Source organism: Bubalus bubalis, chromosome X (assembly GCF_019923935.1).
Source record: "Bubalus bubalis isolate 160015118507 breed Murrah chromosome X, NDDB_SH_1, whole genome shotgun sequence".
NCBI classification, from domain to species: domain Eukaryota; kingdom Metazoa; phylum Chordata; class Mammalia; order Artiodactyla; family Bovidae; genus Bubalus; species Bubalus bubalis.
The window spans coordinates 7,501,351-7,512,556 of NC_059181.1; the positions used below are offsets into that span (position 1 = coordinate 7,501,351).

Here is an 11,206-nt window from a genome sequence, read left to right on the forward strand (position 1 = left end):
GGAATGTCCCTCCCCTGTTGGCTGTTTCTTAAGTAACTTGAATTCAAAATAATCAATATGCCACTGTGGTAGACTTGGGCTCAGAGTGCCCTAAGCCTTGACAGGTCCCTCCTCTGAAACTTGCCTGCAAGTCTCACATGGTAAAAGCTGATCTGGTCACTGTGGGGAGAGAGAATGGATTAGTGGAGTCCTCCATTTCATGGCAGCAGTTGCATAATTCTGAGAACAGGTCAGTTCATTTAAAGAGTGGTATCTCATTTCAATAGGTGGTGATGCAGGTGGGCTCCCAAAGCTAGGGCTAGGGTGCAAGCGGTATCAGGCAGTTATTAATAAGAGGCATTTCTAGGGAAACAAAAGAAAAGCAGACGTTAATGATTGGAGCTGGTTATATATGGAATTTAGAAAGATGGTAACAATAACCCTGTGTACGAGACAGCAAAAGAGACACTGATGTATAGAACAGTCTTATGGACTCTGTGAGAGAGGGAGAGGGTGGGAAGATTTGGGAGAATGGCATTGAAACATGTAAAATATCATGTATGAAAGGAGTTGCCAGTCCAGGTTCGATGCAGGATACTGGATGCTTGGGGCTGGTGCACTGGGACGACCCAGAGGGATGGAATGGGGAGGGGGGAGGGAGGAGGGTTCAGGATGGGGAACACATGTATACCTGTGGCGGATTCATTTTGATATTTGGCAAAACTAATACAGTTATGTAAACTTTAAAAATAAAATAAAATTAAAAAAAAAAAAAAGAAAGAAAGAAAAAAAAAAACCAGTTTCTGAGCCCAGGGGGTAGTCCGTCAAGAAGTTTTCTAGGTGTCAGGATCGAAGCAACTATTGCAGTTTGAAATGTCTCTATCACAGCTAGCAATATCTCTGGGTGATCAGGTTAACTTTCTGAGTGGCTCGTACAGCAACAGGCATGAAGTTTATTTGAACATAAGGTGTTGTGACAATTTCTCTGATCTTTGCATCAAGTCATCTAGCTTCACGTTGCAGGACTTCAGGAAAATGGCAATGTTAGTTCTCAGTGATTCAAGTCAAAAGAATGGGAGAGTGAGCGGATCAAATGGCAGAGTTGTATCGCTTGGAGCTTACCGTCTTCCCACAGACACATCAAAAGGATGGGAGAAATTGGGAATTTTAGTAAGAAAGTTTCAGCTAGATGCAGGCGGACACTAGAAAAATTCAGGATCCAACCCAGTTTGCAGGTAAATAATAAAACTTCAAGGAAACGTAATACCACTAGAACCTAATACCCACACATGTGTAGTACACTTTCTATTGAACCAATTTTTTCTGTCTATCATCTCCCTCATTTCTACTGAAGACAGGAAAACTAAGACCTAATTTGTTTGCAAAGGAAGTCTAAATTCAATAAACTTGGCCTGATTATTTATCTAAGTACAGTAAGAATAACAATTTGCCAATAGGCGCTTTTAAATCTGCTTTGCTGGAATGGTTCATAAGGAGTCTCCAGAAGGAAATTTTAATAGCCTTTTGAGGCTAGGAAGCCACAGCAAAGACTTGTTGTCAAACCTAGAGATCTGGATGAATTCCTCTCTTCCTGAAGTCCCAAAACATCCTAAAGTTCCTGTGCCTGCCAGAAGTGATCTTCCTTACTCACCTGGTAAGGCTGATGGGAATTCTGTCAGCAAGGTCCCAGGCTGTTTTTCAACGGGTTTTTATGGCTTCCTATTGTTAACCTCAGTTTCCTCAAGTTATCTGCTCATATCCAAGTCTACCTGTGTCTGTCAAATATGACATTCCAGTCAAAGTTTTGGTAGTGTAATCAATGTTTCCACTTGTGTCCCACTACAAGAACGATTCTCACTGAACTTTTGAAAAATAACAATTTTCCTAAGAAAATAAGAGCACTGAGAGTTTCTAATTTCTGGAGTGATATGGTAGGGAGAGAAAAATTAATGTTTCAATTCTAATGACAAAGGTACAATTTATCAAATTGCTGTGTTAAAAATTTCCTTATATCTAGAAAATAAAAGATTTTTAAAAGACAGTAATCTCTCAAAAAATTCAGGAAAATTATCATCATATTTGTAATTCATTAAGCCCCATGTTCCTAATTCTTATATTGCCAGAGTCCAGTTTTTGTACTGTTTCTGTCAATCCTCCCTGAAGTTTGTGGCTCACAGGGACAATGATCATTTCAAGAAGCCTGCAAGGTTTTGGTTAAAGCTCGTATAATTTGCCCAGGGAAATGTGTGCCTGGATCACACTTGATAAACCAAGCAGAGAACACATTTTCTCACACTTTCTTTGCCACCGTAAGGGAATCAGCCTTGCAGCAAGGGAAGGCTTCAACTCATCCAGAAAACATAGGAATGACAAGACTATTTTGATGACTCATCTGTTCTGTTCAGTCTCTCGGTCGTGTCTGACTCTTTGCAACCCCATGGTCTGCAGCACGCCAGGCTTCCCTGTGCATCACCTATTCCCAGAGCTTGCTCAAACTCATGTCCGTTGAGTAGGTGATGCCAACCATTTCATCCTCTGTCGCCCCCTTCTCTTCCTGCCTTCAATCTTTCCCAGCATCGATATCTTTTCCAATGAGTCAGTTCTTCACATCAGGTTGCCAAAATGCTAGCGTTTCAGCTTCAGCATCAGTCCTTCCAATGAGTATTCAGGAGTGATATGCTTTAGAATTGACTGGTTAGATCTCCTTGAAGTCCAAGGGACTCTCACGAATCTTCCCCAGGAAGAACAAGATGGCAAGAGGAGTTGGTGGACATGGAATAAATCTCTCTCCACGGATACATCATGAATACACCTTCTGACACAGAAGTGCATGCAGAATACCAGCTGAGAGTTGACAGGAGTACATGACCAGCAGAAAAGAATGTATAGACCCACGCAAAACTCAAGGTCAAGCCCTGAGCCTTTAGAGTGGATCCACTGGTTCCAAGATCCTAGACTACCAGAGAACTAACCCTAGGATATCAAATAGTGAGAACTGACACAAAGGAAACCACAGGAATACAAGACCCAGCATCACCAAACCACTGATAGCACCCTGTGCAGGATGCCTCATCTAAACCACAAAGAAAACAAAAATACAAACCCGATCATCAGCAGACAGAAATACCACCTTACTCAGCCTTGCCCATCAGAGGAAAAAGCAAGCAAACAAACAAAAACTCAGCACAAATCTCATTCTATAAGAAGCTTACACAAACCACTGGAACAACCTTAGAGGGCAGAAACAAAAAGGAAGAAAGAATTCAACCTTGAAGCCTGGGAAAAGGAGACCCCAATCATGATAATTAAAATAATAATAATAATGATGATGAAAAAGGAAAAGAAATACTACACAAATGAAGGAACAAACCAGAAACACAGAAGTTCAAATAAGTGAAGAGGAAACAGGCAAACTACCTGAAAATGAACTCATTGCTAAAGGGAATGCAGTGATACTGATACTTTCGAAACTGTCTGGCAAATTCTTTTAAGCTAAATATAGTCTTATCATATGATCTAGCAAATGAACGTTAAGGTATTTACTCAAAAGAGCCGAAACCTTAAGCCCATCCAAAAACCTTCAACCAAATTTTAATAGCAGAATACGTCATAGCTGCCAAAAACTGAAATCACCAAAGATGACCTTCAGTACACGAGTGGGTAAACAAACTACGGTAAGCTACATGGAATGCTATTCAGTCCTGGAGAAAACATTTCAAACCGTAACAAGTTATAGAGAAAATTCAAAGCATATTGATTAGCAGAAGGAGCCAGTACAAAAAGCCTACATACTGTATGAGTCCATCAGTGTTACAGTCTGGAAAATGCAAATCTTTAGAAAGACGTTCAGTAGTTGTCAGGGGTTCCGAGTGAGGTTTTGAGGGATGAACAGATGGAGCATGGGAGATCCATAGGCCATTCACACTCCTCAGCACGACACTGTGTTGGCTGAGTTGATACTATCATGCATCTGTCAAACACTAAAGAACTGTAAAACACAAAAAGTAAAATGTATTGTAAACAATGGACAATAGTTAATAATAACATATTGACATTAGTTGATCAACTGTAAACAACAAACTTGTATCCATTGAACCAATACAAGATGTTAATAATAGAAGATACCAAGTGGAGGAAGAGAGTGGCTGTATGGGACCTCTCTATTCTATCTGCTGAATTTTCTGCAATCCTAAATCTGTTCTTTTAAAAAAGAAATACAGAGGGGCAACAAACTCATAAACACATGAAAAGAGGCGCTACATCGCTCATCATGAGAGAAATGCACATCAAAATTACAATGAGGTGTCACCTCATACAGGTCAGAATGGCCATCATCAAAAATTGTACAAGCAGTAAATGCTGGGGAGAGTTTAGAGAAAAGGTGGGAATGGAAATTGCTACAGCCACTATGGCGAACACTGGGGAGATTCCTTTAAAACTAGAATTAAAACTACCATATGACCCAGCAATAGAAAACCTGGGCATATACACTGAGAAAAGAATAGTTGAAAAGACACCTGTATCCAGTGTTCACTGCAGCACTGCTTACAATAGACAGGACGTGGAAGCAAAGCAGACTTCAACTGACCGATGACTGGATAACAAAGTTGTGGTAGCCACATACAATGGAATATTAGCCATAAAAAGGAACTAATTTACGTCACTTGTAGTGAGGTGGATGCACCTAGAGCCTGTTTACAGAGCGAAGTAATTTAGAAACAGAAAAGTAACGTACATTAACGCATATACATGGAAAGTAGGAATGGTACTCACGAACCTATTTGAAGGGCAGGAATAGTGACACAGACGTGGAGAATGGACCTGTGGACATAGCAAGGGAAGGCGTGTGTAGGGCGAATTGAGAGCGTGCCACTGACAAATATAGAGTCTGATGTGTACAAAAGATAGCTGGCGGGAAACTGCTATATAGTACAGGGAGCTCAGCCTGGTGCTGTGTGACCGCCTAGAGGGGTGAGAAGAGGGGGTGGGAGGAAGTCTCATCAGGCAGGAGAAATATGTATAGATAGAGCTGATTCATCGTCTTGTATAGCAGAAACAACACAACATTATAAAGCAAGGATCTGTGGATTAAAACAACTTTTTAAAAGTCTACTAATTTAAAAACTAGAAAAAAATAAGGATAAGAACACATAGCCAGTACAGAGTTACATGCACCAATGCAAAATGAATAAAAGTCAGCAATAATGAAAAACAAAGTATCACAGTAAGAATGTGATCCTCGAATTAAAATTCTTAGGAAACAGGCACAGAAAACATTGACACAAATAACTAACATCAGAAATCTGGCATAAAATGACCAACACAGCAAAATCAAGAGACTGGTCTGGAAGAATCGACAATACTCAAACCATGTAATAGAAAACACACCATAAACGAAAGCAACAATATGAAAAATGTAGTTACAAAGAAACCTTAGAAAAATGTATGCAGTCTACATGAAGGCAACAAGAAGAACTTCCAGAGCGCCTAAGGAAAAAGAAGTCTCAAACAGAAGACTATGTTTTGTGTATTCCTGAGGACATATTGTAAGACTGTCGATTTTCCTTAAATCCTTTACAGATTTAGTACCACATCCAGAGTAGCTGAGTCACACGTGGATGGCTGTTTCCTGTACCCAGAACAAACCATGGAAAACTTATACAAGGAATAAAGACAACTACTAACAAAAGCAAGAACACAAAACTAAATAATCCCTGAGGAACAATACGTCTCCTTTGAACTTGACCCAACGAGTGCCCAGGTCGGGGAGTACTCTGAGGCTGACACAGGTGTGCAGGCCACAAAGGAAACAGACAACAGGATCAGCTGGAAAAGGCTTTAAACTGGAGCGGTTGATTCTTCCACTGGGCCGTGGGACCATGAACCTCTACTGCTTCACTGAAGGAACCTGAGGCCGCATCTCAGAGCCCCATGCCAGGATCATGGGGCACCAAAGTTTGGGATGGACATGGCAGTATGGCCCAGAGGTCATGCAAGAACCAGCACAAACTTTGTTAGTGGATGACAACTGGCCCTTGTAAATGATGAGCTTAGGAGACTGTCACACGTGCACTAAAAGAGAAAAGCCTGTATCACAGTAATTGTACAAAAGGACCGAAATTCATCTCAGAACTTTCAAGCAATGCCCCTGCAGTCGACTAAGAGCCCACAGTGAGAACCGTCAGGCTAAGGAGCCCCTTCACTTTCTCTGCTGGGATTGTGTGGGGCATGGTTGGGGACAGGGGTGGTTTTATACCAGAAAGGGAAGGGTTTCCAGGCTTCGCCTGCAGTCAATATGAAGATCCTGAGTGAGATGTGAGGGGTTCCACACCACAGAAAGCATTCACCCATCCTTCCCTCTCGCTTATCTTACCTGCAGCAGCCATTTCCAGGAAGCCTTAGGCCGAAGCATCCAGATGAGATGCCGGTGCACTTCTCACCCGGCGTCTGTGGATTTGACATCTTCCAGGTGAGGTCTTGCCCTCAGGTCAGCAAACGGGAAGTAATGCAGCATTACAGTCGGAGGAAGGCAGGGATAGAGGACAGAGAGGATCACTCAGCACACAAGGAGCCCCAGAGTGCTCTCACTGTCTGCCTCAGCAGCTCCAGGAAGGCTGTCAGGCTCGGGCTCCCAAATTCTTCCTGCTTGGTTTACTTAGAGAAGTGAGAGGCAAGGAGTGAGGCCAGTTGACTGAGATCAGCAGGGACATCCCAGGACCCACTATGAGTCGAAGAAGGGACCACATCCCCCCTCTTGCTGGAAACTCCCCCAGAACCCCGCCAACCCAGGCCCCCCCCCTGCTGTCCCCCTGGAGCCCAGATGCGCATGATAGGAAGTGACAGCCTCCTATCCATGCTGGGGTGCCATGACATCTTTGAGAGGGCTGCTATCTTTGAGAGCTGCTGTAGCTGTGACCAGAGGGAGGAGTCTGAGGTCTCATCAGGGGTCCAAGTCGGAGGTGACATGAGGTACAAGTGCACTGGATAGGTACAAAGATATGCCCTGGCACTCCCAACACCTTTTCCATCTGAAAAGAGGGGACTTCACAGCCCCCTGGCAACCCCGCACCTGCCCTACACCCAGAGGCTCGGACCTGGCTCTTAGGTCCAATGTCCATCGGCTACACACGTGGGTTCTCGGGACATAACCTGGGTCCAGGGGTGGTGGATCTGGGTGCGGGGTTGCTGGACCCTGGCTCTGTTCAGTAGAGGGAAGTCCGGGATTCTGTGGAGTGAAGGAGGGACCCGCGGGGGTACTGAGTGTCTCCATACCCCAGATTGGAGGCCACGCCTAACCCCTTACCCAGCGTGACTTGGCCAGAAAGCAACCGGTCAGCATCTGGGCAGTTCTAAAGGCTGAGGGGCTCCCTGACTGCCATCACTGACATGGGACACTCGGGGAAGAGCGGACCTGGTTCCGAAGGGCTGGCAGCAGGTCAGCAGAGGGAGGATGTCCGGGTTCGGGAAGAGTCAGGGTAATGACCATCCTTTGCATCACATGGCCGACTCAGGACCCTCCCCTGTGGCCAGCACTTCCTCCCAGCCAAACTCGGGGACGGGGGCAGTGGTCTGTCAGGGGAGGTTGTAGCTTGGTTGTGAAGGGGCAGCCTTGAGACAGCAGAAGGCAGGTCCCGGCTCCCTTCATTGGAGTCCTGAACATTCCCTCCTCTCATCGTCTGGGGTGACAGGGAAGGTGGCAGCATCAACTTCAAGAGAAGGAACAGGTTGGGTGGGTTTGGGGGCGGGGAATATGAGGGAGTCTCTCCCCAGTTTTCATCATGACTCTGAAATGTGAACTGAAAGGACCTGCCTCCCCTGCCAGCCCCCACAGGCCTCCCTCTAAAGCCCAGGCAGGTCTGTCTGACTGTGCCCCAGCGATCACTCTCACTTCCTACTCAGTCGTCTCAAGGAAGGAGCTCACCAGGAGAACACAAGACTTGCGGGTCCCAGAGCACTGGCCTCAAGGACCCCTCAGAGGTGGCTTTGGTTCAAGCCAGGGAGGAATCTACTCACTGCAGTTGCTCACAACATCTGCTTGTCCTTCCTCTAGGTGCCCTCCTTGCCTGCCACCCTGCCCACATGCACCTGTGATCCATAACCTGTGTCACCATGCCTCAGAGGCACAGGAACAAGTACCATGCCCATGTGAAATGCCACCAGGTCCAGGGGGACACACATTGTCCCCAAGAGGCCCAGTCCAGTGCTGCTGCAGCCCCCAAAGAGGAGTGCCCCTCCTCCCACTCTTCTGCCCCTCAGGGTTCTCTCCCAAGCTCCCCTGCTACTGGAGATCACCAGGAGCTTCAGGGAGCCATGGCCCCTAGCTCTCCTGATGCAGGGCCTTCCTGTGCAGGATCTGATGAAGGTGCCCAGGGCCCAGAAGAGGAAAGTGCAGGTGCCTCCCAGGCAGCCCCTGCCACTCAGAGCCCTCACATAGATCCTCTGGCCAGGAAGGCCAGCATGCTGCTGGAGTTCCTGCTGGAGAAGTACACCAAGAAGGAGCCCATCTCGCAGCACGCCCTGCTGAAGGTTGTTGGCAGCAAGTATAGGCAGCACATCCCTGGGATCCTCAGGAGAGCCTCTAAGCACATGGAGCTGGTATTTGGCCTTGAGCTGAAGGAAGTTCACTGTAGCAGGAACATCTATGCCCTCATCAACAAGCTCAACCTCGGGGGCGATGAAGGTCTGAGTGATGAGGGGGGGCGGTCTGCCCAAGTCTGGTTTCCTCATGATGCTCCTGGGCATTATCTTCATGAAGGGTAACCACGCCACCAAGGAGGAGGTCTGGAAATTCCTCAGTGTGTTGGGGGTCTATACTGGGAGGAGGCTCTGGATCTCTGGGGAGCCCAGAAGGCTCATCACCAAAGATCTGGTGCAGAAGAAGTACCTGAAGTACCTACAGGTGCCCAATGCCGATCCTCCACACTACGAGTTCCTGTGGGGCCTGAGAGCTTGTTTGAAACCAGTAAGATGAAGGTGTTGGAGGTGCTGGCCAAGATCCACGATACCGTCCGGATTTCCTTCCCAGACCTCTATGACGAGGCTCTGAGAGATCAGGCGCAGAGAGCAGGGCTGAGAGGTGCAGCCAGGGCTCCAACAATGGCTGAAGCCAGTGCCCCTTCCAGGGCCAAGTCCTACAGCTCCTCCTACATCTAGGGAGGGAGGCCCAGACACTTTCTTCCCTTTTGTGTTGGAACACAGCTGTCAAGATCCTAAACAGTAGAGAGTAGTAGGGTGGAGGGAACAAAACTTGTATGTTCTTTACTGTTTTATGTAGTAAGGGAGTTTAAGTATAACTCATTTTTTTAAAATATATATCATTTTTCCTTTATCCATAGGAGAAATATCTAGTGAAAGTTGATTAGATTAAGGAGATGAGGGAGGAGTTCGGTATTTTCACATGTTAATTACTTTTCATAACTTTTATTGTGCTTCAGAATACAAATGTATTAATCATATAAATCACATTGTTTGCTGTTTTAAAGTTTTGAAAGCCACAGGTTGGGTATATGTAAAACACAATGAACGTATTGAATATGTTGTTCACCATCTAAACAAGGTAAGATGACACTGGAACAGAGTTTTCTCAAAGAGTAGTCAAGCTCCTAGATAGTGCAGGTTAGTAGGGGTCAAGCAAACCGAGTTTAGATCTCTATTTTCTTCCTGATTTAAACTAGTAACTTCTGCAAATTATTTGTTTCATTTTTATCCAATATTTTTACTTCTACCAGATTCCTTTTCTTCAGAATACTGATTTGGTAATGATATTCCAGTTTTATTTATTGCTGTTTTAGGATTTTAAAGTTACAGTTTTGGTAGATGTAAAAGAAACCTGACATGCCTCCTGAGAAATTTGTATGCAGGTCAGGAAGCAACAGTTAGAATGGACATGGAACAACAGACTGGTTCCAAATAGGAAAAGGAGTACGTCAAGGCTGTATATTGTCACCCTGCTTATTTACTTATTAACTTATATGCAGACTACATCATGAGAAACGCTGGACTGGAAGAAGCACAAGCTGGAATCAAGATTGCCGGGAGAAATATCAATAACCTCAGATATGCAGATGACACCATCCTGATGGCAGAAAGTGAAGAGGAACTAAAAAGCCTCTTGCTGAAGGTGAAAGAGGAGAGTGAAAAAGTTGGCTTAAAACTCAACATTCAGAAAACAAAGATCATGGCGTCTGGTCCCATCACTTCCTGGGAAATAGATGGGGAAACAGTGGAAACAGAGACAGACTTTATTTTTCTGGGCTCCAAAATCACTGCAGATGGTGACTGCAGCCATGAATTAAAAGACGCTTACTCCTTGGAAGAAAAGTTATGACCAACCTAGATAGCATACTGAAAAGCAGAGACATTACTTTGCTAACAAAGGTCCATCCAGTCAAGGCTATGGTTTTTCCAGTGGTCATGTATGGCTGTGAGAGTTGGACTGTGAGGAAAGCAGAGCACTGAAGAATTGATGCTTCTGAACTGTGGTGTTGGAAAAGACTCTTGAGAGTCCCTGGATTGCATGGAGATCCAACCAGTCCATTCTGAAGGAGATCAGCCCTGGGATTTCTTTGGAAGGAATGATGCTAAAGCTGAAACTCCAGTAATTTGGCCACCTGATGCAAAGAGTTGACTCACTGGAAAAGACTCTGATGCTGGGAGGGATTGGGGGCAGGAGGAGAAAGGGACGACAGAGGATGAGATGGCTGGATGGCATCACTGACTCGATGGCCATGAGTCTCAGTGAACTCTGGGAGTTGGTGATGGACAGGGAGGCCTGGTGTGCTGTGATTCATGGGATCTCAAAGAGTTGGACACGACTGAGTGACTGAACTGAACTGAACTGAAAAGAAATTCATGAACCATCTGTATTGTCTTTATGATCTGGAAGTAGGTAATATGTCGCTGAAAGAGAGATTTTCATGGTAATGTGAAACGCGACCACAGAAAATATTGAGAAACCAAAAAGCAATTAAGCAAATATAAAGGAAAACGCTGTTAATTTGTAGTTTGCCTTATTTCTTCTAACCATTTTTTTTAAAAATAAAATATACTTTGCCTTAATTTGGCTCATTTAAGAGTATTTATTTCTTTTGTCCCAGTGCACTGCATAGTCTCTGCTATCTACTGGATAAAAATAACCTCAGATAGGAAGGTGGTATTTTGGATGTTCATAATAATCATAACTTCCATTAAATTAAAGACCAGTGTTTCTTATTCAGCATGACTCTGC

At 44.8% G+C, this 11,206-nt stretch overlaps 1 protein-coding gene across 1 annotated transcript; it reads left to right on the forward strand.

The window, feature by feature from the left end:
* The first annotated feature begins 8,088 nt into the window (after positions 1-8,088).
* LOC123331965 (melanoma-associated antigen B1-like) lies at positions 8,089-8,950 on the forward strand. The gene is made up of 2 exons (XM_044937234.1): positions 8,089-8,735; positions 8,800-8,950. Exons 1-2 carry the CDS (start codon positions 8,089-8,091, stop codon positions 8,948-8,950), a joined length of 798 nt encoding a protein of 265 aa, XP_044793169.1.
* The last annotated feature ends 2,256 nt before the right edge of the window (positions 8,951-11,206 follow it).

Excerpts from the sequence above, each read along its gene's own strand:
- LOC123331965 (XM_044937234.1), top strand. The coding sequence starts at position 8,089 with ATGCCTCAGAGGCACAGGAACAAGTACCATGCCCATGTGAAATGCCAC. Across the intron at positions 8,736-8,799 it reads GGGCATTATCTTCATGAAGG|GAGGCTCTGGATCTCTGGGG; the intron begins GTAACCACGCCA and ends CTATACTGGGAG.